At 58.4% G+C, this 27,626-nt stretch overlaps 1 protein-coding gene across 1 annotated transcript in view; it reads left to right on the forward strand.

Moving 5' to 3' along the window:
• Positions 1-2,103: 2,103 nt before the first annotated feature.
• Positions 2,104-27,626, forward strand: part of CDH15 (cadherin 15) — a gene marked incomplete at its 3' end in the record, with an annotated part of 34,803 nt that continues 9,280 nt past the window's right edge. Inside the window, exons 1-4 of the mRNA XM_084644947.1 lie at positions 2,104-2,225; positions 19,610-19,771; positions 20,749-20,904; positions 21,784-21,928. Of these exons, the coding sequence (XP_084501073.1) occupies positions 2,172-2,225; positions 19,610-19,771; positions 20,749-20,904; positions 21,784-21,928 (517 nt within the window). The 5' untranslated portion in view covers positions 2,104-2,171. The remainder of the gene's footprint in view (positions 2,226-19,609; positions 19,772-20,748; positions 20,905-21,783; positions 21,929-27,626) is intronic.

Below are 27,626 nucleotides of genomic sequence, written 5' to 3' on the forward strand. Positions count from 1 at the left end.
TTATTTGCTTACATGTGGCATGAATAAATGCAGCTTTACAGATCCTAGCGTGCAAATCTATCATCTTATATGACGGGTAAATCATGCATGCAAATGGTGCATCAAAGTCAGGAAATGGGCTACAAATGCAATAAAAAATAAGGTTTTCAGAAGTTTAACAAATGGAAGTGGGGTGCCGAAGATGCTCCTCACCTGGGGCACCATTAGTCATGAGCCAGCCCTGCTGCTGTGAACCCCAGGGAGGTGGCAATGGCTGTGGTGGGCTCTGGCTCGTGGGACAGCAGGGGCTAGGCAGCCAGCCAGCCACACCCCTCCTCAAACCATTGGCTCCTGCCCATGCTGTGGCCCATCCTGCTGCCTCGTCCAGGAATGGGCCAAAGCCACCCATGGGGGTGGGGAACTCCACAGGGAGCCCCTGCTGCCAGTGGGCAAGCCCAGCACCAGAGCGACCTTCCAGGGGAGGACTCCAGCCGTGCCCTGCTCCCCTGGCTGGCCAGGGTTGGGTATGGAGGGGAGGCAGAGGACTCACTCCTGGCACTCAGCCCCTCGCTCTTGGGGTGTACTGGAGGCAATGTGCTCTGATTCCAGGGGAGGGAGCGCCCCCTCTGGCCAGGGCATATAGCAGCAGTGCGGCCCTCCAGAGGGGCCAGCCCCAGGCCCCCCTGGCTGGAAGGACAGAGGCCCTGAGTGGAGGGATGAGGATCCACAGGGAACGGCAGGAAATAAACAAAGACAGCTCCTGATTCCGGCTTTGTCGCGCCCACACAGCTCTGCCACCTGTCCCTGCCTTCAGCTCTGCCCCCCCACCCCATGCGCCCAGACTCACCCCCTCTCCCTCGGGCTGGCGAGCGGCTCTTTGAGTCACTGGTGGCAGCTGTTCGGAGCCATCCTTCGCCTGCCAGAGCCAGAGCCAGCCCAGGCTCCCTGCACACCCCCCTGGGCTCCCCACCCTCACAACAGCGGGCAGCGAATGAGGGCATCTCTCTGTGTCGCTGCTCCCCAATGTGACACGGGGGCCAGCAACCCTCCCCTGGCCCTGGGTCTGTCTGTTTAGATGGGGCAGGGACCGTCACACACGGCTCAGCCGCGTGGCCTGAACATTGCCCCGTGAGGAAGGCTAGCGGAAGAGGGAATGTCCTCACACTTGTCCCGTCCCTAACAAAACTGGCCATTTCCCCTGTGCCCGACACAGCTCCAGGCTCTTGCAGGACACTGGCAGAGCCCACACTGGCCCCCAGGCTGAGAGAGGGGTAGGTACCCTGGTGCGTTCATTGGGGCAGGGCCCAGGAGGGCAGAGACAGGGCAGGAGCCGGGGGCCTGACTGAGGTGGGCTCAGAGCAGGTGGCAGGGTTCAAAGGGAGGGGTGAGCTGTCTGTGTTGCCCTGTCTCCAGGGCAGAGCTGTGTGTGTTGTGTGGGACGCTCTGCGGGCCCTGGTTTGTAACACGGGGGGGGCTGCAGCTGTAGAGGGTGCGGGGAGCCGAAGGCCCTGCCGTTCAAACCCCAGTGCAGCCACGGCACCACAATGGAACCGGGCCTCGCCCATTGTGGGCGGGTGGCTGTGACACGGCGAGCGTGAGCGTCTGGGAAACTGAGGCCCGGCAGGGACGCGCTTGTGGCCCCTCAGCCAGGGCAGGCTCCCTTCAGGCTGCAAAGGGCTCGGCGGACGCTCTGCTGTGGCTGAAGGGCGCTTGCTGCACGGTAGCCTGCGTTGATTAGGAGCCGGTCGAACTAAGCCGAAAGGAGCGAAATGGGAGTCTCCGCGCAGGCCGCGGGCGGGTGTCTCGGCTGATTGGCGTTAGCCTGGCACCGCATGCTCATCTGAGCCTGGCTGGCAGCCCTGCGGCTGGCACTCGGCTAAAGTGCCAGCAGGGGTCCCGGTCCGGTGCTTGGAGCTGGCCCACAAAGTGTTAACCCTAACCCATACCCCACCCCCAGTGCAGTGGGCAGGGGTGAGATCTGACCTTGGCCAGCCTGAGCACTGTGTAATGGGGACAGCTGCTCCCCCCCCCCCCTAATATCCACCCCCACCCCCCCGGCACGCACAGCACATGTGCTGTCACTCAGCCAGACGCCAGGTTTATTTTAGCTCCGGACTGGAGAGCTCCACACAAGAGAGTCGCTCCCACTCCGAGCCCTGCGGTCCCTGCCCAAGGCACGGGGACTGGCCGGGATGGAAAGCCCCTGCCTTCTCGCCTTCTGCCTCCTGGCGCCTCTCTGGGCTCAGGTAAGGGCAGGCAGCGTGCCATGTGCTGACGCCCGGTGCCCAGCCCCGGCTCTGTGGCAGGCGGCACCGTGCCCTGGGGCGGTGGCCACCGAAGGCAGGTTTATGGAGCCGCTCTGGCTCGCGGTGCTTTGGGGCTTCCGGGGCTTGGGATCCAAACCACAGCATCACCCCCAGGGGCGCTGGGTGCTTGGTAGCCTCCAGGCCCCAGCTCAGCCCCTGCGCGGAGAGGATGTGAGGGGTTTAAGCCAGGATGGTGTGGAAGGGAGCCCCACTGGCTCTGGAGGGGCCTGAGGGGAAATAATCTGCCCCAAAACCATGCTCAGCCCAGAGCCCTGCTCCCAGAGCCTGGGGGAAGGAGGAGGGGGGACAGACAGCTGAGTCCCGGCACAGGGAGCAGGGATGTGGGGAGCAGAGCACGGAAGACGGGGTCGGGGCCCAGAACAGAAACCCTGTTGACCGGGAGCCCTAGCCTGGAGCTCCGGGGGAGCAGGAGCAGCACCTCTGCCCATGGCCAGCCTGGGAGGAGGAGGGGGGCTCATCCCTCTGTGCCAGCTCTCTGGGGACTCCTGGCAGGCCCATCCTGTGGCTGGGTGGAGCGCCCCCCCCTATGGAGAAGGGATTGAATGCACTGAATATATCACAGACGGGGGGCCTCCGGTCACCACCTCCCCCGGGAAATGCAGCTGCTGGAGACTGGTGGGGGGAGGCTGCAGCAGTTCTTGGGCAGTTTATGCTGTTGTGAAACCAGATCTGGGCAAAGGGGCTTTCAAGGCATCACGCCTCCCGATGACAAGCCTGCTGCCCTCCCCATGCAGTGACAGAGCGGCCTTAACCCTAGCTGTCCAGGGTCTCATATTGGGGGCCCTCACCACAGCGTCTGGGCATCTCTGACTGGTGGGAGCCCGCCTTCCCTGGGTGCATCCCCCCCAGTAGTGTTAGCTGTTGTGTGTTCAGTGCCTGGGGCTTTGGGGTTCTGGAATGAGCCCCCAGTTCCAGGCTTCTGCAATGTGTGTATGTATGTGTGATTTACTAATTGTGCCCAGGCACACAAGTAACAGCCAGGACCCCATGGTGCCAGGCTCTGTATGTTATTAGGTGTATGATGGTAGTGCCCAGGACCCCCTGGTGCCAGGCGCCGTACATTATTAGGTGTATAAAGGTAGTGCCCAGGACCCCATGGTGCCAGGTGCTGTACAAACACAGAACAAGACAGTCCTGGCCCCACAGAAGTGGTTTGTGTGTGCACCAGCCCTGAGAAACTGGGGCTCCTCTCCAGACAGGACCCCACTGGGAAAGGGCCTTTGACACAGGGCTTAAGGAGCAATTAATCCCCTCTCAGAATCCTGCTGCCCCCACCACCCCGGCCCCAGCACCCCTCAGCGTGTCCCCAACTCCCTCTCTCCCCATGACAGACTGGTTGCCCCTTCCATTTGCTAACCTTGCTAGTCCCCCCGGGGGCTGGCAGCAGTTCCACGGCTGGGGGAAGGGGCAGTGCCCTGGTGATGGACAGGCAGGTGGGCCGACAGCTGGTGGGAGCATTTCCTCCTGCCCGACTCCATTCAGGTTTCCTAGTCAAAACAAGCCCCCTTCTCTCTCTCTCTCTCTCACTCACACCCACACCCACACACCCGCCAGGAAATGGCTGAGCCAGGCGCTGTCAGGGCCTCGCTGCACCGTGCAGCCCGCTCTGGCACTTGGCACCACATGGCCCCACTGCACGGCTCCTGATCCCCAACTGGATGCACACCCAGGAAGCAGGAGTGGGCACTGCAGAGCCACCAGCAGGCTGCTACCCACCCCCACTGGCCTGAGCGGAGAGCATGGGCCCATCAGCAGGTCACCTACACACACGCCTGCATCCGCCGTCACCTCATCCACAGAGACAGCCATGCACTGTGCGTTCACACGTGCAGATAGTCACCGTCACCTTACCACACATGCTGTGCCTCTTACACACGCACACTGTGACATAGACGATCCGTGTGCGCTCGCACATGCCCATGTGGCCAAAATCTCTCGGTAGCACCCAGGCAGCAGCACTGTGGCCATGCGGGTTTCCTGTGCTATGCACGCGTGTGCACAAAGGAACCATGGCAGGAGGGCTTTGGCTGTCTGGAAGCGGTGTCTGTCAGCTGTGGCTGTGGGGATCCGGTGGGGCACCGTGAGGATCTGGTAGAACCGGGGTGGGTCTGGTAGAGCTGTGAGGATCTGGTAGAACCAAGGGAGTCTGGTAGAACCGGGGGGAAGGGGGGGTCTGGTGAAGCCGTAGGGATCTGGTCTAGCAGCTCATGGCAGGTTGCTAGCAGTTGTTACAGAAACGTAACCAAGAGTGTTTTCCAAAGCTGATTCCTGCTGAGCTGGGTCTGGGGCAGGGCTGTGCCAAATGGAGGTGCAGGAGCTGCTGGCTAAGCCCCGCAGTTCCCCTCAGAGGGGAGGGCGCAGGCCTGAACCAGGCACACTCTGACCTGTCCCCAGCAGCGGGGAAAGTGCACCGTAGAGCAGGAGGGACCAGCCATTCCCGCCCGTTGCCTCCTGATGGGAGCTGGCCGGAGGATGGTGCCAGGGCTGGCAAATGGCAGGAGGGTTTGGGGTGGCTGGACAAGAGGGCCAATGAAGACTGACCACCCATGACACCCCCTGTCCCACCATGTGCCAGAGACCCACCTCTCCTCCTGATCTGGGACACCACACCCCTGACACAAGGTGCTTCCAGAGTCTGCTAAGACCACAGACCCCGCCCCAGGTTGGGGGGTGCCCCAGCCCCATAGCAATGGGGGCGTCATGCTGCCCAGCTGGGCCATGCAACAGCCAGGGAGTCAGTGACAGGTGTGAAATGTGAAAAAGCTGTCAGCGGGGCCCCACACAGCCTGGCTGGTGCCCCTCAATCCCAACCCAGGCTCCCCTCCACCTGACCCAGGCCCCAGCTCCCCTTATACCCAGCTCCACCAATGCCCCTCAACGCCAACCCCCACCGCCCTGCCATTCCAGCCTGGCCCCTTTGCTGCAGACCACCAATTTTGTCATGTTACATGTGCAGATTTCGGGACCGAGTCTTGGGACTAAGCTGAACTGCCCAGTCAGTGAGGCCAGACGCAGCCAGTCCAGTGTTAACCTCTTCCTCTCCTGCAGATCCTCTCCAGCAGCCACCATGACAGGAGGCCTCTGCGGGCATGTCTACAGCCCCATAAATACCCGTGGCTGGCCCTCCCCCTCCGCGGGATCAGCCACAGGTGTCTTACTGCCCTGTAAACATACCCTATATCTTCAATGGGGGGAGGGGGTAGGCAAATGGCCCCAGAGTCAGCCCAAGGCTGCAGAGAGTGGCCCAGTATCGGGGAGTCCCCACTTCTTCCTGGCAGGATAGTGAGCCTGGCCCAGCTGCCTTCTCCCTGCTACGGCCAGGGGGACAGTGATGGCAGCTATTTATACACCCCCAGGCTTAGGGCCCTCCCTGGAACAGCTGAGCCCATTCCCAGCATTCCTCTGGGCTGCCATCCCGGGAGCGGAGGCGCGGTGGGAACCAGGCTCGCGCCCTGCACTGCCGCTGACTGGTGGAGCTGGGCTGTTCCCAGGGGCTGGGCTGTGCACTCCGGGAACACAGTACCCAGTGTAATCACCGCACAGCCAACCTGCTGCCCCATCCCGCCAGCTCCCTTGGGCAGGCGGCTGTGGGCTGCTAGCCACCTCCTCTCTGCCTTGGTTGGTGCGGGGCCCAGAGCCAACACAGGCCCCACAGAAAGAGTACCAGTGCGAAGGAAAACCCAGCAGGCAGGACTGTCCTGCCTAGACCCCATAACCAGCCCCATGGGCCTCATCCACCGGCCATGCCTGGCAGCGCCCAGCGTGCAAGGGGTGGCTATGAAGCAAGCCAGGCTAACAGGCAGGAGCCATGGAAATCGCTGGTGAGCTGGGGACGGTGGGTGTGCAAGGCCGGGTATGAGTGTGCGAGGGGCGGGGGGTGTCTCCGTGGGAGGGGTGTCCATGCATCTTGTGGTTATAGCCAGTGTGGGGCTGTGTTTGCCCAGCTGTCCCACTGGAATCCCAAGCCGGGCCCAAACAGGCCTGAGCGGGGAGCGTGTGTGGCAGTATTTGGAAGGGTCAAAGGTCAAATTCATGCTAGCTCTAAAAATGTCTCTTCTGAGCAAGGAAATGAATCACTGTCGGGGGGAAAACACTCCTCCCCCTGCTCCCTGCCTTAGTTCCCAGTGCGGGGGCGTTTGGTCTTCTGAGCATAGGAAAGCAGGTGTGGCCAGGGGCCAGCTGGGGAGCAGAGATGCAGCCAAAGCCCAGCCTCTTGTGTCCTAGTGGCATCCGCCCCGCTGCACAGCCCGAGGTGCTGACCCCTCCAGCCAGGGCTGCGGATGGCCCTGCCTACTGGGCATCCCCGCATGGCGGGCTGGCCCCAGCACCGCCTCACCCCACCGTTCAAAGGCAGGGTGTAGGGCAGGCCCAGGACTCAAAGACACCCCCCAGAGCTCAATGAGGCAGCCTGGGAAGGCGTGGGGCCAGGCTGGGGAGGGACGGGGCCCTGGAGGTCTGGTGGTGGCCGTCTTAGGGCGTCCTTGAGATGGGCGGCTGGGGGCGTTCTAGTTCATGGTGCTGCATTTCCAAGTTGGGTCCATCTGCCGTTGCCAGGGGAAACGTCCCCAGCCTGGGTGCGTCCCTCCATTGCGCCTGGATTTCAGTTCCTACCTTGCAGAGCCGTAGGGTCTGCTGGTCGGTCCCTTGTCCATGCACAACACGCATGTGCGGGGCGTGCCCAAGCTGTCCCCATGCTCGCTGCCATGGCAGGCTAATCCCCAGACACGTCCCACAGGTGTGTGCGCACGGCCAGGCCCCGTCCGACCCTGTGGGCGTCATAGTGACCCCTAAACAGGCACCACGGGACTCTGCAAAGCTGGCCCCGCCGCCCGTCATGCCCCCCTGCCGGGAAACACGGCCCATCCTCCTTGGCCTGTGGGTGTCGACTCTCCGGCACACAGGAGACATGCAGTGGCTTTGGGCCCATCTCTGGTGCGTAAGCCCTAAGGACGGAGGCGACTGGGTCCTTCCCCCCACCCCATGTCTGTGCTGCAAGGAGCACACCCTCTCCCAGAGGAGCAGAACCCAGTGTGCTTAGCAGCTCCTCTGGAGCAACCCTCCCCCCGGCCAGGTGCCCGGCCGTGGCCCGCAGCGCGTTGGGGCTGGGAGCCAAGGGACTTAGCCCTGGCTCCATGGCTTCTCTGTGACCCTGGGAACTGTGGTTACAGCGTCTCAGTTGTGTGATTCTCCCAGGCCGAGGGAATGTGTGAGCGGGCTCCCGGCCAGCGGCTGCACAGAGTGCCCCAGCCCACCCGGCCTGCTCCAGCTGGTGAGCGGAGCGGGGTGGGCACCCAGAGAGCACCCCCAGGCCCACTGCGATGGCTCAGTCAGCCTGTTGGGGGGAAGGGGCTGGGCAGCCATTCAGCGTCTCCAGCGCTGGGGGCAGCCCTGGCTTTGTTCGGCTGCAGCCCCGGGTGGGTCCCCTGCAGGATGGGGGCGGGCGGGAGCAGCTGCCAGGCCCTGCCAGAGTGGGCAGCTCTGGAGCGGAATTAACCGGAGCCTCCCTCGGGGCCCGGACTGGCCCATCAGGAACCGAGCTCACGCTGCCCCCGTCATTCCACACTGCACCCCCCCCACACACACCCGCGGGTAAGAGTGTCTGGCACGGCCAGCTTGGCCTGCCCGGGGACAGCCGAGGGTGGGGGACGGCCCCACAGCCCTGAGCCAGCCGGGCCCCAGAACACGCTGCCAACAGCCCGACACTGCTCAGCGTGGGAGCAGCACCCTGCCCGGACAGCGCGTCGGGGGCGTTATGCCTGCTAGTTATTTCATGCCTTACAGTAGCACCGGCCAGGGCTTGGGCCCCGCCTTGTTGGCCGTCCCTATAGCCCCGGCCTGCTGGCGACTCCCCGCTCTGTCCAGCCACCATCACCCATTTCCAGGGGAGTACAGGAGAATAACTCCCTGGAAGCACGGCCACTCGGCCAGCCCTCACCGCATGGGCTGCGAGTTGGGGTGCCGCGGAGGGGACCAGCTGCTGCATTCCAGCGGGGGGGGGCGGGGCGGTGCAATGTCCTGCCCCTTCCAACTCCTCCCCTTTAGGGATTCGGGAGCAGCCTCCTGTGTCAGAGGCGCCCCGAACGCTCCCAGCGCTGGCCACGCAGTCGGAGCTCAGCGCCCTGCACCTTCCACAGCCGGTGCTTGCATTACAGCAGCGCTCAGCAAGCCACAGGGGCCAAGGAGCTGGGAGTCCGTTTGGCTCACGTTAGCCCTGCTCCGAGGGAGTGCTCACCCCAGCCCCTCGGAGCTGCCACTGAGCCCCGGGCAGGGTGGGGCCCATTGCACTGGGTGCTGCACACACAGATCCTGGCTGGGTGGCGCTCGTGGGAGAGGTGATTGTGACAGGCAGGCATAGCTCATCTCAGGGCATTCGGGGGGAGGTTCCCTTGGGACCAGCTGCATTCTTGCCGGGGGACATCTCCCCTTTAACGCCCCCCGCCAATGCTGCGGGGTCTGGGGGTGGCAGTGGTGGGATGGTGGCTTCTCTGGGGCACGGGGCCGCGCGGTGCTCCCAGGCTGCGGCTGGCAGTGGGAAACGGGCAGTGTGACCCTAGCCGCTGTGACTCATGTTCCCAGCCCCACTGGGCTTTGCCCAGAACAACAAGAGCCCCAGATGCAACTTTTTTACCAAAAATGGGCTTAGAATGGGAAGAATGAGTCAGTGAAGCAGCAAAAGGCTTCCCTGGGTCTTAAATGCCATGGCAGCAGGGCCAGCAACCGCTGCTACCAGGGAGCAGCGCCTCAGGGCACCGCGGGGCTCGGGACTGGACTAGCTGGGGAAGGGTGGCTGCGAGTCACGGCTGAGGGGGTGTCGGCAGAGCTGGGGGGGGGGGCAGTGGGCTGGGATAATGGAGGAGCTGCGGGTCAGGACTGAGGGGCATTGGCAGAGTTGGGGGGCACAGGGCTGGGATAACGGGGACAGGGATAACGGGGGGCTGTAGATAACAACTATGGGGCATTGGCAGAGTTGGGGGGCACAGGGCTGGGCTAACAGGGGCTGGGATAACGGTGGGCTATGGATCAGGACTGAGGGGCATTGGCAGAGTTGGAGGGCACAGGGCTGGGATAACAGGGGCTGGGATAACGGTGGGCTATGGATCAGGACTGAGGGGCATTGGCAGAGCTGGGGAGCACAGAGCTGGGATAACGGGGGGCTGCGGATTACGACTGACGGGCATTGGCAGAGTTGGGGGGCACAGTGCTGGGATAATGGGGGCTGTGGATCACGACTGATGGGCATTGGCAGAGTTGGGGGGCACAGTGCTGGGATAATAGGGGCTGTGGATCACGACTGAGGGGCATTGGCAGAGTTGGGGAGCACAGAGCTGGGATAACGGGGGGCTGCGGATCAGGACTCAGGGGCATTGGCAGAGTTGGGGGGCACAGTGCTGGGATAATGGGGGCTGTGGATCAGGACTGAGGGGCATTGGCAGAGTTGGGGGGCACGGGGCTGGGATAACGGGGGGCTGCGGATCAGGACTGAGGGGCATTGGCAGAGTTGGGGGGCACAGTGCTGGGATAACGGGGGGCTGCAGATCAGGACTGAGGGGCATTGGCAGAGTTGGGGGGCACGGGGCTGGGATAATGGGGGGCTGTGGATCAGGACTGAGGGGCCCCACCAGAGCTGAAAGGGGGCCAGCGTCTGACTCTCCAGCCCTGCTTGTTCTTTCTCTTCCCTCAACTTTCTTAACCCCCATTTGGGAGGGTGGGGTCCAGTCAGGAACAGTGAATCCTCAGCAAATACCTGTACTGGGGGCCGGGGGGGGGGGTGGTGTTTCCAATTTCCTGCCCGCCCTAAGTGGGGGGGGCTCTGAGTTGCCAAGGCAGCTGAGCGCAGGCCCCCATTGCCCCAAGCAGGGGAAGGGAGCCGGAGGCTGCTCTCAGGCTCCGTGCCGGGGGGCCCCTGAATTCCACTCGCCTTCAGGTTTATTTGGATTCTCTGCTTAAACCCCCTGGGTTAAGCCCCGAGGTCACCCGCAGCTGCCTGCGCTCCTGGCAGCATGTTCCCAGCACACACCCAGGCACTTGCCTCTATTTATAGCCAGCAGGGCCGGCGCTGTCTGTGCCCTCCCTGCCCCAGCCGTCCCCTGGGGCCTGTGGGAACCCAGGATTAGTGCGGTCCCTCTTCCTGCCCAGCTGAGCAATGGAGGCCCCCGACCCCGAGTCTGGCTGGGGCAGGAGCCATTTGCTTCAGCCCCAAAGAAATGAGCTGTGGGGTCTCAGTCTGGTGCTGTGATGGGCCGGCGACCAGTCCTTGCGGGCACTGGGCACCCGGAAGTGCGCCCGCAACTGCCTCATTGCTGCAAACCCAGCCACACTGGCCTGGGCATACATCTCACACACACACACACACACACAGAGATACCCACAGCACACACCAGCGCTCTCACACACACCCCGGATCTCGATCTCTCTCTCCCTCGCACGCACGCACAGCTTGAGCTTGCAGCTCACATGCTACATGCAGGCAGTGCCCAGTTACACACACGTCCAGAATTCCTGCTGCACTTGTCTGGGGGCAGTACACACCCAAGCATGGTGCAGCCTGCATGGCGAGTGTGCAAGGAGCACACCCATCATGCACATGTGCAACAGACCCAGCGAGGCCCCCTGCAGGTAGCTCACAAATTCTCCACCAGAAGCATCATTTGCATATAACAAGGGATGCGCCAGCCCGAGGTTCTGCCCGCCCACCATGCCTGTGACACGCATGCCCCTCGAGCAGCATCACTAGGTGCGGCCGTGCTGCCAGGGCCTTGGTCTGCAGGCTCCTGGGTCGGGGGGACTGAGGCCAGACCCTGGCCCCAATCGCACCTCCCCTCTTTGCCCTGTGAGAGCCAGAGAAAGCCCCCCTCCTCCAGCCCCCATCCTTCCTGAGCCCAAAGGGCCCCTCCAGAGCCCCCCTCTTCCCACAGGCCCACGCAGCTGCTCTCTGAGGCCCCACCACAAAGGGCTCTTGTGTTTCCAGAGACGCATGGCTGTGATCTCTCGGCAGCAGCTGCTCTAGAGTCAGCCACTCGCCGGCAGAGTGGGAGGAAGGGCCTCGTTCAGCCTCCTCCTGCCGGGACAGTGGTTTCAGCCTGGACGCTGGGGTCAGGGGCTGAGACGGATGCTGACACTGAGGAAAGGCTGCGGGTGGCAAGTGGCACAGGTGCCGGCTTCTTCCGGGCCCCAGGGATGCTCAAATCCCCGCCCCGCGCCACATCTTCCCACCCCCGCTCCTGCCCCCACCTCACTCCTTCCCCCAAATCCCTGCCCTGCCTCTTCCCACCCCCACCCCGCCTCCTCTCGCCCACTTCCAACCGCTTCCCAAAGCACACCCTGTCCCTGCTCCTCCCCCCTCCTCCCCAGCACCTCCCCACCTCCACGAAACAGCTGATCGCAGTGGGCGCGAGGTGCTGGGGGGAGGGAGGGGAGCTTGGCTGCCGGAGGGTGCTATGGCAGGTGGCGAGGGAGGGAGACTCTCTGGGGAGGGGTAATGGGGTCTGTGGTGGTTGACCAGGGCTGATGGGAGTCTCAAGGTGCACGTGAGTACACCTGTGTGGAGGGAGGGCACGCGTGAGTGCGGCCGGTTGTGTACAGGGCGCGTAGAGACGCACAGGGCTGTCATGTTCTCGTGTAGCAGATATGGTCTGGCTACGGCGCTTGCTTATACACCCCAGTTGTGTCCATCCTGAGAGCCTTTCATGGGCCGCCAGGTATGACTGAGGTTCACTTAAAATAAAATCTTCTACCGACAGCGCCACCCAGTGGCTGCACAGTGTTATACAGTTTGGCACTCCATGACATCTCCCCCTTTGAGTGCTACGTCCCTGCCATCTGCCATATTTACACTGTCACGCTGTCTTTGCAGCTCAGCATGTATCTGGCTCTTATGTGTCTCTGACTCAGACTGGTTTTCTAACGACGCAACCTGAATGCGTAACCACTGGACCAGCTGGCTGTGCAATGACTCCCCGGGGTCGGTTTGGAATCCTTGAGTTCTCCGGGTTCTGCGCCCGCCATCTGTTGACTGGTCTTTCTGGGGCGGGCGAACGGGAGATGTCGTCAGTTTCTGTTAAACTCTCCATTGCTTGGCTCGATTGCATATGATCTGGGCACTGCATTCTTTTCCTTCACAACGGCTGGAGTTGTTCATCCTGTTTCTCCACGCAATTAGCTAGGCACATGGCCACGAGGGTCTAGATCCAGCCGTTCTCGAGCTGGCAGATGTCGGTTGTAAAAGTGTTCTTAAGCTCTTCTAGCCTTTCTATTCAATTTGGCCACGCTCTTCATGTCTGGCCACTTCGGAGCTAGAGCCAGTAGCTGCTATTGGCGTTGATCTGTAACTCAGAGGAGCCAGGAATGGATCTTCCTGCTGTAGGATTTTCTTGGCTGCCTGTACAGATCTCTCAGCCTCTCCATTTGCTTGTGGGTAATGTGGGCTGCTGGTAATATGATCAAACTCCTATTTCATGCAGAATAACTTAAATTAGGGGTGGGCAAACTTTTTGGCCCGAGGGCCACAGCGGGGTGCAAAACTGTATGGAGGGCCGGGTAGGGAAGTCTGTGCCCCCCAGACAGCCTGGCCCCCTCATCCGCTTCCACTTCCCGCCCCCCCGACTGCACCCTCTCAACCCATCCAACCCCCCCTGCTCCCTGTCCTCTGACTGCCCTGACCTATCCACACCCACACCCCCTCTGGGACTCCCATACCCTATCCAACCCCCACTGTTCCCCAACCCCTGACTGCCCCAGAACCTCTGACCCATCCATCCTCCCCCTGCTCCCTGTCCCCTAACTGCCCCCCGGGACCACTATATGCACTATAAGGTGGGTAGAAAGCTGGCTAAATTGTCGGGCTCAACGGGTAGTGATCAATGGCTCCATGTCTAGTTGGCAGCCGGTATCAAGTGGAGTGCCCCAAGGGTCGGTCCTGGGGCCGGTTTTATTCAATATCTTCATAAATGATCTGGAGGATGGTGTGGATTGCACTCTCAGCAAATTTGCGGATGATACTAAACTGGGAGGAGTGGTAGATACGCTGGAGGGGAGGGATAGGATACAGAAGGACCTAGACCAATTGGAAGATTGGGCCAAAAGGAATCTGATGAGGTTCAATAAGGATAAGTGCAGGGTCCTGCACTTAGGACGGAAGAACCCAATGCACAGCTACAGACTAGGGACCGAATGGCTAGGCAGCAGTTCTGCAGAAAAGGACCTAGGGGTGACAGTGGACGAGAAGCTGGATATGAGTCAGCAGTGTGCCCTTGTTGCCAAGAAGGCCAATGGCATTTTGGGATGTATAAGTAGGGGCATAGCGAGCAGATCGAGGGACGTGATCGTTCCCCTCTATTCGACATTGGTGAGGCCTCATCTGGAGTACTGTGTCCAGTTTTGGGCCCCACACTTCAAGAAGGATGTGGATAAATTGGAGAGAGTCCAGCAAAGAGCAACAAAAATGATTAGGGGACTGGAACACATGAGTTATGAGGAGAGGCTGAGGGAACTGGGATTGTTTAGCCTGCAGAAGAGAAGAATGAGGGGGGATTTGATAGCTGCTTTCAACTACCTGAAAGGGGGTTCCAAAGAGGATGGCTCTAGACTGTTCTCAATGGTAGCAGATGACAGAACGAGGAGTAATGGTCTCAAGTTGCAGTGGGGGAGGTTTAGATTGGATATTAGGAAAAACTTTTTCACTAAGAGGGTGGTGAAACACTGGAATGCGTTACCTAGGGAGGTGGTAGAATCTCCTTCCTTAGAGGTTTTTAAGGTCAGGCTTGACAAAGCCCTGGCTGGGATGATTTAACTGGGAATTGGTCCTGCTTTGAGCAGGGGGTTGGACTAGATGACCTTCTGGGGTCCCTTCCAACCCTGATATTCTATGATTCTATGATTCTATGACCGACAGCCCCTAACTGCCCCCTGCTCCCTGTCCCTGGACTGCCCTGACCCCCATCCGCACCCCTTCCCCCTGACAGGCCTCCCGGGACTCCCACGCCCTATCCAACCCCCCCGTTCCCTGACCCCTGACCATCCCAGAACCTCTGACCCATCCAACCGCTCCCTGTCCGCTGACTGTCTCCTGGGACCCCCCACCCCTAACTGCCCCTGCTCCCTGTCCCCTGACTGCCCCCCAGGATCCCCTACCCAACCCCCCCACCGCCATGCACACACCCACGCCACCGTCGCCCCCTTGCCATGCCACATGGCTGCGTGGGAGGGAGAACAGCAGGGGAGGGGCAGGGGGCTAGCCTCCCGGGCCAGGAGCTCAGGGGCCGGGCAGGATGGTCCCGCTGGCCGGATGTGGCCCGCGGGCCGTAGTTTGTCCACCTCTGACTTTAAATGTTGCTGCAGTGTATTGTGGTCCATTGTCCATCACTAATTGTTCTGGAATACCAACGTGAGCAAAAGTGCACTTCAGTTTCTCAATAACACTGCAACATGTTATATCTTTCAAGTACATTATTTCTATGTAACTAGAAATATAGTCCATGACGACCAAGTAGTGACATCCTCTGAATTCACATAAATCTGCAGCTAGTCCCATCCAAGGTCTGTCTGGCTGAGGTGTTGTTATTAAAGGTTATTTGTGTTGTGTTGGTCTGTTAGCTTGGCAATGTTCACATGCCGATGCTTCAGGTCCTCACTGATGCCCCGTCACTACACTGACTGGTTGGCCTGTTCGTGGCATTAGTTAATCCTTGATGTCCTTCATGGATGATGTTTAGGATTTCTCCTCTCATTTCATTTGGAATTACAATGCAATCACCTTTAATCGTGAGTCCATTTGACTTACTTAATTGTCCATTCACGACAAAGTAGTCGCTTGTCACATCCTTAGTGTCCTTTAGACATATGGGCCAGCTGCCCCGAATGTTACTTAGAACTTCCTGAAGTTACGTGTCTGTTAAGGTTACTTTTTGTAGTTGGCGTAGTCTCCTTTCTGACACTGGTCTATGTGTGTCCATAGCATCCATGGCCACCTTTACGTCATCTTCGAGCTCACAGATAGTTGAGTGTGATGCTGGCCTCCGTGACAGAGTGTATGCTACCACCAGATTTTTCCCAGGAACATATTTAGCAATTGGTTTTAATTGCATGAACCTTATCAATAGATGCTGGTATCTCAGCGATGCTTAAGCCAGGTCTTTTCTGCTGATGATAGTAACAAGGCAGTTTATGGTCTATTATCTGTAAAGGTTTCAGAGTAACAGCCGTGTTAGTCTGTATTTGCAAAAAGAAAAGGAGGACTTGTGGCACCTTAGAGACTAACCAATTTATTTGAGCATGAGCTTTCGTGAGCTACAGCGTAATCCAATCCGCGCAGTAGCTGTAAAAGTTCTCACATGCCCATACACTTGCCAGGCTCCTTTTCAATCGGTGCGTGTTGTTTTTCTGCTTCGGTGAGTGTGCGAGAACAAAATGCAACTGGCTTCCACGCTGAGCCATGTTGTCACAACAATGCACCACCCATGCCATAGCTGTTCGCCTCTGCACTGACCGTTGTGGGTTTGTTCACATCGTAGTACTGAAGAACTGGAGCTGATGAGTTCATTTCTTTTACCTTTTTGGAAGCAATTACTTGATTTGGTCCCCATAGCCAAGATGGGTTGGACTTCAACAGCCCATTCAGTGGTTCTGTCACTGTAGAAAGGTCTCCTAGGTATTGACCCAAGGTAATTTACCATCCACAGTATACATCTCAGTTCTAGTACATTAGCTGGTGCATTCAATTCTCAAACTGCGTTTACTTTCTCGGGGCTAGGAATGGGTCTGGCCTTATTGTCTGTGCCAAAATCTTGATTTGGGAGAGGTGGAAAATGCATTTTTCCTTGTTTAGCTTGAGCCCAGACTGACTGATTAGGCTTAGCATTTTGTTGAGGGTTTGGTGTGTTCTTCCATCGAAAATCCATCTGTCAGAATATCATCCATGAAAACAGCTGCATATATGTTCAGTAACAGTTCTGCCGTCTTTCTTAGGAAAATCTCAGGGGCACTGGTAATCCCCAAAGGTAATCTTCTAAAGCAAAAATCTCCCGAAGGGTGTGATAAATGTAGTCCATTTAGCACTTTATTTGGCTAAAGAAATTTGCCAGAATCCACTTGAGGCATCCAGCTTGGAGAACACAGTAGCTGCTTTCCCTTTGGGGAGGAAGTCATCCCATGTTATCTCCCACAGCTGCTTCATTAAGTCTTTTAAGATCCGCACAGATAGGTATTTTTTCATTTTTCTTTATGACTGGTACCATCATGTCACACCACGCTGTTGACTCAGTGATTTTCTCAATTATGCCACTCCAGTCCAGTCTCTTTACCTTTTTCCACTTTATGAAGTAATGGGATAGGAATCCTGCAAGGTGTATGCACACTCTATGGTTTGGCATTGTCTCTCAGGGTTATTTGTACTGGATCGCCTTCCAAAACACCAATATCAAAAAATATTCTAACACGTTGCTCCACCTTTCTCAGTGGGCTCTTCCTGGCTGCCACGCTGCAGCTAAGAAGGCTGGAGGTCTGTGGTCCTTTGATCACATGCACTCTGAACACATAGCTTTTGTCTTTGTGAATTGTTTCGGTGGTGAACTGGCCTATGCAGATCAGAATCCCTCCAGAGCTAGTCATAGCTGTGTCAGGTGACTGCTGCTGTAGAAGGTGACTGTAAATCCCTTCTGAGATGACTGTGACATCAGCTTCTGAGTCAATTTTAAAGTCAATTGTCTTGCCATGAATATTCAGCTGCCCTCTCCAGGCAGGCTCTATGGCATCACAATGGCAGAATCCCAGGAACAATGGCTCTTGATTGTCTGGTTTCAGAGTAACAGCCGTGTTAGTCTGTATTCACAAAAAGAAAAGGAGGACTTGTGGCACCTTAGAAACTAATCAATTTATTTTGAGCATAAGCTTTCGTGAGCTACAGCTCACTTCATTGGATGCATACTGTGGAAACTGATTGTCTGTAATACGAGTCAGCTCCTTGAATGTTTTGGTGCTGTAAACAGCTGCAAACTGTCCATATTTCGTGCATGTATTACAGCACGGATCTCTGGCTAGACTTTTTCCACACCTTGTGCACGTGGGCTGGAATTGGTTCCTCTTAGCCTGGGAGTGTAATGGAATGCTAAACTGTATTATACTGGTTTCAGAGTAGCAGCCGTGTTCGTCTGCATCTGCAAACAGAAAAGGAGGACTTCTGTCACCCCTTAGAGACTAACCAATTTATTTGAGCATCAGCTTTTGTGAAGTGAGCTGTAGCTCTCGAAAGCTGATGCTCAAATAAATGTAAAGGAGGACTTGTGGCACCTTAGAGACTAACCCATTTATTTGAGCGCAAGCTTCCGTGAGCTACAGCTCACTTCATCACGAAAGCTCACGCTCAAATAAATGGGTTAGTCTCTAAGGTGCCACGAGTCCTCCTTTTCTTTTTGCGGATACAGACTAACACGGCTGCTTCTCTGACACCTGTCAAATAAATGTGTTAGTCTCTAAGGTGCCACGAGTCCTCCTGTTCTTTTTGCATTATACTGTTCAGCCAGTGGGTGGCACTTATTTAAGTTCAGGTCAGCCATACCTGGCAGAGCATGAAAGGGTCTTCGGCTGAACATGTGTGGGGCGTGTAACAAGCTCTGTGACCAGACCATACCTGTTACCGAAGAACATGCCAAGGAGGGCTCTCTCCTTGCCACAGGAGTTGCGTGGCAATGACTTTTGGCGCTCATGCTGCATCTGTTAACAGCTTCTAGGCTAGTTTATTGTTTTTCATGTTTCACATTGTTGCTCTTGGGTTTCCTGTCTCATGCTGAGGGTGCTTTGCTATCTGTGGCTGAGGCTGAATTGCTCTTCAGTTGTACTTGCTGCAAAAGGGTTTTAATCAGTTAACCAGCCTGTTTTGGCTCTTTTCGTGGTTTGCATTTCCCAGGTCACAGTTTTCAGCTCATGTATGCAGAGCTCTTATAAACCCGTTACCGTTTTCTCCTGGCCCTTGAATTCTCTGGGGAAAATGTGCCCTTTTGTAATGCCCATTTCTCTGACGTATAAACTGTGCATCTAGCATAGCCAGCCCCCTTTCCTTGTCATCTTTGTGATTATCTCCCAATAAAGTCAAAGTATTTAAAGCTACGCTCTGCCTGCTTCCCCATAGCATAAATTAGAGAAGATACCCAGATAGCTTCAGTTTCTTTGTGGGGCTTGTTTGTAATGCGAAATCTTGTTTCCAGTCTGAAGGTTTGTCAATGCTGAAGGTCTCTGGGACTTAGTGGTATGCGTATGAGACCCTACAACCTTTGTTGATTCGTTGCTTTTGTTTGCAACCTTGGTTGCTGTTTTCTTTCTGTTCTTAATTTACTTCTGACACCATGTCATGTGTTTCTGTACCAGATATGGACTGGCTACAGAGCTTGCTTATGCACACCAGATGTGTTCATCTCTCGGTCCTTTGATGCTCTGACACATGTGGCTAAGGGTAGCTTAAAATAAGGTATTTTGCACCCAGTTCCAGCGCCTTGCAGCAGAAGAGTATAGTACGGATTAACATTCCTTTCCAGGACGGCAGCTGTTTGGGTGCACAGCATGTAACAACGTGTGCGCCCCGTGCAGGAAAATTCCACAATCGGCGCCTAAGAATAGCCAGGGGTTCTTGTGCTGGGCTGTCCCTATGGGTGTCTCTCAAGGATTCTGACATCCAGCCTGCTGTGCTCTCAGCCGGCAGTGTTGTTGCCTCCGGCAGCCCTTCCCTGTCCAGAACAGCGCAGCCCCATGGAGCAGGAGAGAGGGGATAAGCCTCTGTAGAGAGGAAACCCTGGGCGAGGGGAATCCCCCAGGAGGAGCTGGGCATTGCCTGTCACAGGCACCAAATGGGCACAAGATGCTGCTGCAGCCTTACCGCTGGGAAGAGCCCCCACCAGCAGCGCCGGGCGGGGACCAGGGCTGAGGGCGAGGGTGGGGTTGCCTCGCATCCCCAGGCTCTGGAGCCATGCGCCCCCCTTCGCTGCTGCCAGCACAGCCTGAGTGCGGAGGAGACCGATCTTGCCTCAGAGCCTCCCCACCGCACCCAGCCTGCAGAGCTGACATGGGCTCCCGCCGGAGGGGGAGCAGAGAAATACCAGGGCCATTGGCTCTGTTCTGAGCCCCGGGATCTGAACCGTGGCTATCGCCCGTTCCACGCCCTCACCAAATACCCAGGTGGGGCGAATGACCGACTGCCACTCCCACCGCTTCCTGCCCAGCGCGTGCCCAGGTGGGGAGGGCAGGCCAGGGCGGGGGAGCCAGCAAGTGGCAGCCGGGGTGACCGTGGGATGGCCTGACCTCAGCCTCTGTCCCAACAGGGCATCAACCTCTCCCAGGGGGAGGCTGGGCTCCCCGCCAGCCCCCTGGTCCTGTATCCGTGGCGACAGCGAGCTGGGCCCAGCAGGGTGAAGAGGGCCTGGGTGATCCCACCCATCAGCGTGTCCGAGAACCACAAGCGCATCCCCCACCTCCTGGTGCAGGTATGTGCTGCCCTGGCCCGGCCTGAGCAGCCCAGGGCAGGTGCTGCAATGGCCCAGGGCTCCAGAGCTGGGCTGCGTACGGTGCGGGCCAGGCTCCCCCGCTGCTCGGCCTGGCAAGGGCAGCTGTGGGGCATCAGACCTGGGGAGGCCAGAGGCCATGGCAGGGGCAGAAACATGTACACTGGGCTTCTCCTCACCTCAGGGGTCATCCAGCATCCAGGCTATAGGGGAGGGATGTAGGTTGGCCCTCACTCCCGGGCTGTGCCCCTCTCCCCAAATTGTGTCAGACACACACCCAGCCCTCCCATCATGTACACACAAATCTACAACTGCACACACACCCATCCACCATTGCACACGCAGCCACTCTCCACCATCTCACACACAAACACATCCATCCCGATCCACCATCACACACACGCTCATCCACTAGTCATATCCACCTCCACACTCCATCACACACGAACAATCATTACACACGCACCCCCATCCACCATCAGACATGCCCACACCCATCCACCATCACACACACACCCATCCACCATCACACACACCCATCCACCATCACACACACACCCATCCACCATTACACACACCCATCCACCATTACACACATACACGTGTCCACCTTCATACACATGCGCGCATGCACAAACCTCCACCATTGCACACATGCACACACACTCATCCACTATCGCATTCCCACTCCTTACCACAATTACACACGCACACACACACTGAGCCACGCCCTCACCAAGCCTGAGCCCACCTTCCGGTGATGTGCTGGGCATCCATGGCTGCTGGTAATGCCTTGCAGCTGCGTGGCTCAGGGGCCAATCCAGGCAGCCACCCACCCCTAGACCTCTTGCTCCCAGGATGGCTGGGCCTGCACTTGTCCCAGGGGGCCAGGCTGGGGATGGGTGCCAGGCAAGAGGTTGCCAGCCCTGTGGGTTTATTTTCACATGTCCCTCTGGCAGATCAAGTCAGATAAGCAGCTGCCTGGGGGTGTCATCTACAGCATCAAGGGGCCAGGTGTGGACGAGGAGCCCCTGGGCATCTTCTCCATCGACAAGTTCAGCGGGAAGGTCTTCCTCAACACCATGCTGGACCGGGAGAAGAACGACCGCTTCCGGGTAAGAGCCCCTCCCTGCGTGCAGCTCGGCCTCCTCTGCTTTTGCTGCTGTGTGACACGCACACCCCCGGCTAGCGGGGGGGAACATAGTGTCTCCTGCTGGGAGCCTGGTGTGGGACAGGTGTGAGCTCTCCAGACCCCGCATGCCCTACAGCGCCTCCTGCTGGGAGCCTGGTGTGCGACAGGTGTGAGCTCTCCCGACCCAGCATGCCCAGTCATGCCCTACAGCGCCTCCTGCTGGGAGCCTGGCGTGGGACAGGTGTGAGCTCTCCCGACCCCGCATGCCCTACAGCGCCTCCTGCTGGGAGCCTGGCGTGGGACAGGTGTGAGCTCTCCAGACCCCGCATGCCCTACAGCGCCTCCTGCTGGGAGCCTGGCGTGGGACAGGTGTGAGCTCTCCCGACCCCGCATGCCCTACAGCGCCTCCTGCTGGGAGCCTGGCGTGGGACAGGTGTGAGCTCTCCCGACCCCGCATGCCCTACAGCGCCTCCTGCTGGGAGCCTGGCGAGGGACAGGTGTGAGCTCTCCCGACCCAGCATGCCCTACAGCGCCTCCTGCTGGGAGCCTGGCGTGGGACAGGTGTGAGCTCTCCCGACCCAGCATGCCCTACAGCGCCTCCTGCTGGGAGCCTGGCGTGGGACAGGTGTGAGCTCTCCAGACCCAGCATGCCCAGTCATGCCCTACAGCGCCTCCTGCTGGGAGAAGCTGTTTTCTCTACGGCCTCCACTCCAGCACAGTTCCCTACAGTGCCGCCTGCTGGCAGCGGCTGGGACTGGCACAGTCCTGGACCCAGTTAATTGGCAGTGAAGTGTGCTATTGTCCGGTGGCCCGTAAGGAGCCGAGAGCTGCGGCTGATGCCTGTTCTCTGCCCTGTGCCCAGCTGAGGGCCTTTGCCCTAGACCTGGGGGGTGCGACCCTGGAAGACCCCACCGACCTGGAGATTGTTGTGGTGGACCAGAACGACAATCGGCCCCTGTTCCAGCAGGAGATTTTCACTGGGCACGTGGTGGAGGGAGCCGTCCCAGGTGGGTGCCTTTGCTATGAGCCTGCCAGGGCCTGGCATTGCCCAGCACAGATCGAACGCAGAAACATGAGCACATAGCAAAGGAGGAGCACAAAGGAACAGCACCAGCATGTAGGGACATTGGAAAACAGAATCCCAACTACACATACACAGTGATGGGGTCTAAACTAGCTGTTACCGCTCAAGACAGAGCTCTTGGAGTCACTGTGGATCGTTCTCTGAAAACATCCACTCAGTGTGCAACGGCTGTCAAAAAAGCAAACAACGTAGGGAATTGTAAAGAAAGGGAAAGATAAAACAGAAAATATCATATTGCCTCTATATAAATCCATGGTCCACCCACATCTTGAATACTGCGTGCAGGTGTGGTGACCCCATCTCAAAAAAGCTTATATTGGAATTGGAAAAGGTTCAGAAAAGGGCAACAAAAATGATTAGGTGTATGGTTCGTCTGCCATATGAGGAGAGCTTAAGACTGGGACTTTTCAGCTTGGAAAAGAGACAACTAAGGGGGGATATGATAGAGGTCTATAAAATCATGACTGGTGTGGAGAAAGTAAATAAGGGAGTGTTGTTTACTCCTTCTCATAACACAAGGACTAGGGGTCACCACATGAAATTAACAGGCAACAGGTTTAAAACAAACAGAAGGAAGTATTTTTTCACACAACACACAGTCAATCTGTGCAACTCCTTGCCAGCAGATGTTGTGAAGGCCAAGGCTATAACAGGGTTCAAAAAAGAACTAGATAAATTCATGGAGGATAGGTCCAGCAATGGCTATTAGCCAGGATGGGCAGGGATGGTGTCCCTAGCCTCTGTTTGCCAGCAGTTGGGAATGGGGCGACAGGGGTGTGCCGATGTGATGCAGCAGGGAGGGGGGAGTGTTGACCTGGGAATGTGCCCTGGGGATGGGAGACCTGAGAGCCTGTCACCTGAGCCAGGAGGGGGAGGGGGAGGTGACACCTCTGCCCAGGAATGTGAAGACAGGCTGCAGGAGAGAGCCTGCTGGGGGGGTTTAGTTTCAGTTCAGGGCTGGGTGGAGGAACACAGGGAACCCCAGGGCTGGGGTCTAAGCTCCCTGCTCCCCCAGAAGGACGTGACTGAGGGGTCCTGGGTGTACCCACAAGCTCTGTTTTGGATTGTGTTCCTGTTGTCCAATAAACCTTCTGTTTTACTGGCTGGCTGAGAGTCTCAGTGAATCCCAGGAAGAGGGGTGCAGGGCCTGGACTCCCCCACACTCCGTGACAACTGGTGGCAGAGGTGGGATCTACTGCACCCCGTGAACGGCGCTTCCTGCAGTAAGTGACTGGGGAACAGTAAAACGAAGGGGGATTGACGGGGACCAGGCGTGCTGAAGATTCAGAGAGAGACGGTTTCGGGGGGCGGTTAACCCCTGGGAGTGTGTGACCAGAGAGAAGGACTTTTGCAGTAACAGGGTCCCCCGGGGGATCGCAGCGAGCGGTCCCAGGGGCGGAGGAGTCTGCAGCGCGACCCTGGCAAAGAGGTGGTGACCTCAAGAAGGACTGGCACACGAGGGGCTTTTCCTAGAAACCATGGGAAGCTGCCCGGCCTGCAAGTGGCCAGCAGGGAGATGTACGCTAAACGCCTTAAGAGCGACCTGGTGGAGCTGTGCAGGCAGAGGGGGCTGCACACTGGGGGGTCCACCAAGGAACAGCTGATTGCCCAGTTGGAGGAGAGGGATCGCTTGGATGACCCGATCCCTGTCCCTGAGGGAAGCCGCCCAGTGGACGCGTGGGCCCTGGGGCCTGACCGGGCTGGGAGGGGTCAGACTGCTGCCGAGGACATCCCGAGACCCTTCCTACCTATGCCTGGGGGAGGGGTTGGGGGAAGCCCAGCGATTACCGAGGGCACCCTGACCCCAGCAGCCAGCAGGGGATCCTCCCGGCGGAGCTCCCCATCCCTGGAGCAGATACGGCTGGAATGGGAGAGGGAGATGAAAATGAGGGAGCTGGAGGATCATGAAAAACAACGTCAACATGAGCAGGAGGAGAAGGAGAAACAACGTCAACATGAGCGGGAGGAGAAGGAGAGGGAACGTCAGGAGAAGGAGAAACAAAGACAGCATGAACTGGAGCTGGCCAGACTGAGGAGCAGTGGGGCCCCAGCTGCGGTGAGTGTGGGGGGACCCACGACTGCAAGGAGCTTTGATAAGTGCTTCCTGGCCCAGCGGAAGGAGGGGGAGGACGTAGATAGCTTCCTGACGGCCTTTGAGAATGCCTGCGAGATGTACAGGGTTGACCCTGCAGACAGGCTCCAGTTCCTCACCCCCTTACTGGACCCCAAAGCCGTGGAGGTGTACAGCCGGATGACAGGGCCGGAGGCAGGGGACTATGAACTGTTCAAACAGGCCCTGCTCCGTGAGTTTGGGCTGACCCCCGAGATGTACCGGAGAAGGTTCCGGAGTCAGCGTAAAACGCCTGAGGTCACCTACCTACAACTGGTCAACCGGATGCAGGGATATGCCCGCAAGTGGACAGCTGGGGCCCAAGCTAAAGAGGACCTGCTTGACCTAATCGTACTGGAGCAACTGTATGAGGCTATGGTTGGTGGACAAAAAGCTCAAGAACCCCCAGCACGCAGGGCAGCTGGCCGACGAGTTTGTGAACAGTCGGTCAGGGGGTAGCAGGGAGGAGTCCCAAAAGAACAGGCCCCCCCCGATGAAGAGAGAGAGTCACCATGGGGCCTCCCAGCGGGGAAATAGGGAGAACCCCCTCCCAAGGGGAACGCCTGGCGTCGGGCCCCTCCGACCCGCTCAAGGGGACCAACGTGACCTGAGCTGCTATCACTGTGGCCAGAGAGGCCACGTACAGACCCAGTGCCCCGGGCTCAGGGACAGACTGAGCAGACCCAACCTACCCAGGGTTAACTGGGTAGGGACTCAGCTGGACGAGGGGCAGACAACCCAGGAAAGGGGGGCTACCAGTTTACCACCTGCGCAGAAGGGAAGAGTACCCCAGGCCAGCTCTGCTAGAGGGCTGGAGGCTCTGGACTCAGGGTGCTCGGTTTACAGGGTGGGCACGGGGTTGTCCTTCCGGAGAGAGTGCCTTGTTCCCCTGGAGGTGGATGGGAGGAAGGTCAATGGATACTGGGATACGGGCGCGGAGGTGATGCTGGCCCGGCCCGAGGTGGTAGCCCCACATCGGGTGGTGCCCGACATCTACCTGACCCTGACAGGGGTGGGCGGGACCCCATTTAAGGTGCCCATGGCAAGGGTACACCTGAAATGGGGGGCCAAGGAGGGCCCCAAGGATGTGGGGGTACACCACCATTTGCCCACTGAAGGTTTGATTGGGGGAGACCTAGAGGACTGGCCAAGCAAGCCCCAGACCGCCCTGGTTGTGACGCGTAGCCAGAGCCGGCGAGGGGCACTGCACCCTGACCTTGGGGAGGGTACCACACCGGAGGCGCAGGACCCTACCCTGGTGGGGAGGGAGCGCCGAGGGGCACGGCTCAGAGAGGCGGAGGCCTCAGACCTGGCCACTGAGGGGGAACCGGGCCCCGTCCCTGCCCCAGCCGCTGAGTTCCAGGCCGAGTTGAGGAAAGATCCCTCCTTGCGGAAGCTCAGGGACCTGGCTGACCTTGGTGTGGTACGGACCATGAGGAGAGGCTGCCAGGAGAGGTTCCTGTGGGAGAAGGGGTTCCTGTACCGAGAATGGGCTCCCCCAGGGGAAGTAGAGGCCTGTGGGATCAGAAGGCAGCTGGTCGTCCCCCAGAAGTATCGCCACAAGCTACTGTACCTGGCCCATGACATCCCCCTCGCAGGGCACCAGGGAATCCAGCGCACCCGGCAGAGGTTGCTACAGAACTTTTACTGGCCCGGGGTCTTTACCACGGTCCAGCAGTATTGCCAATCCTGTGACCCCGTCAGAGGGTGGGGAAGGCCAGGGACAAGGGGAAAGTGGCTTTGAGACCTTTGCCCATCATAGTGGAGCCTTTCCAAAGGTGGCCATGGACATCGTGGGGCCTCTCACCAAGACGACCCGGTCGGGGAAGAAATACATTCTGGTGGTGGTAGATTTTGCCACCCGCTACCATTTGCCCTTAGCTTCCATTGAAGCAGACACCGTGGCCGATGCGCTCCTGACCATTTTCAGCTGAGTGGGGTTCCCCAAGGAAGTCTTGACAGACCAAGGCTCCAACTTCATGTCGGCCCTGCTCCGGTGCTTGTGGGAGAAATGTGGGGTCCGGCACGACTGGGCCTCCGCTTATCACCCCCAGTCCAACGGGCTGGTGGAGAGGTTCAACGGGACGCTAAAGATGATGCTGAAAACCTTTATGAACCAGCACCCGCAGGCCTGGGACAAGTACTTATCTCACCTGCTGTTCGCATACAGGGAGGTGCCCCAGGAGTCCACCGGATTTTCGCCTTTCGAACTGTTATATGGCAGGAGGGTGAGGGGCCCCCTGGACCTGATGAGAGACGAGTGGGAGGGGAAGGCCACTCCCAATGGAGAGTCAGTGGTGGAGTATGTCCTGATCTTCCGAGAGAGACTGGCTGAACTCATGGGCCTGGCCAGGGAGAATCTGGCCCGAGCCCAGAGGAAGCAGAAGGTCTGGTATGACCGCACGGTGCGGGCCCGTGCCTATGCCACCGGGGATCCGGTGATGGTTCTCATCCCAGTGAGAAAGAACAAACTACAGGCCGCCTGGGAGGGCCCTTTCAAGGTTGTCAAGCAGCTCAATGAGGTAAACTGTGTGGTGGAGCTGTCGAACCGGGCGCACCACCGCCGGGTGTACCATGTGAATATGATGAAGCCATATTATGCCAGGGGGAATGTGGTGTTGGCCGTGTGTGGACAGTGGGAGGAGCAGGGAGATGACCCTTTAGTAGATCTATTCCCTGGGACCAGAGCTGGTTCCCCCCTGGAAACAATTCCCCTCTCGGATCAGCTAACCCCTGCCCAGCAAGCTGAGGTCAGGGAGGTGCTGCATCCATACCGACAGCTGTTTTCCAACCAGCTTGGACGCACTAATCTGACTGTCCACCGGGTGCAGACAGGGTCACACCCGCCGATAAGATGCTCCCCCTTCTGAGTCACAGGGAAAACTGCTCAGGACCTGGAAAGAGAGGTCCGGGACATGCTGGCTTTGGGGGTGATCCAGCCATCGGCCAGCCCTTGGGCCTTGCCTGTGGTGCTGGTCCCCAAAAAGGACGGGTCGGTCCGGTTCTGTGTGGACTATCGGAAGCTCAATGCCATCACTGTATCTGATGCATACCCCATGCCCAGGCCGGACGAGCTCCTAGACAAGCTGGGAGGAGCTCGGTACCTTACCACCATGGACCTTACAAAGGGCTACTGGAAAGTGTCGCTGGATGCAGATGCCCGGCTGAAATCGGCCTTTATCAGCCCTCTGGGGCTCTATGAGTTCCTGACCCTGCCGTTCAGCCTCAAGGGAGCGCCGGCCACCTTCCAGTGCCTAGTGGACCAGCTCCTGAGGGGGATGGAGAGTTTTGCCTTGGCTTATATTGATGACATCTGTGTCTTTAGTCAGACCTGGGAGGACCACGTGTCCCAGGTTAGACAAGTCCTGGACCAACTCCAGGGGGCTGGGCTGACTGTAAAAGCGGAGAAGTGCAAGGTGGGGATGGCTGAAGTATCTTACCTGGGCCATCGGGTGGGGAGCAGCCGCCTAAAGCCGGAACCAGCCAAGGTGGAGGTGATCAGAGACTGGCC

Source organism: Lepidochelys olivacea (assembly GCF_965140295.1).
Source record: "Lepidochelys olivacea isolate rLepOli2 genome assembly, chromosome: 12".
In the NCBI taxonomy this organism is placed as follows: Eukaryota; Metazoa; Chordata; order Testudines; family Cheloniidae; genus Lepidochelys; species Lepidochelys olivacea.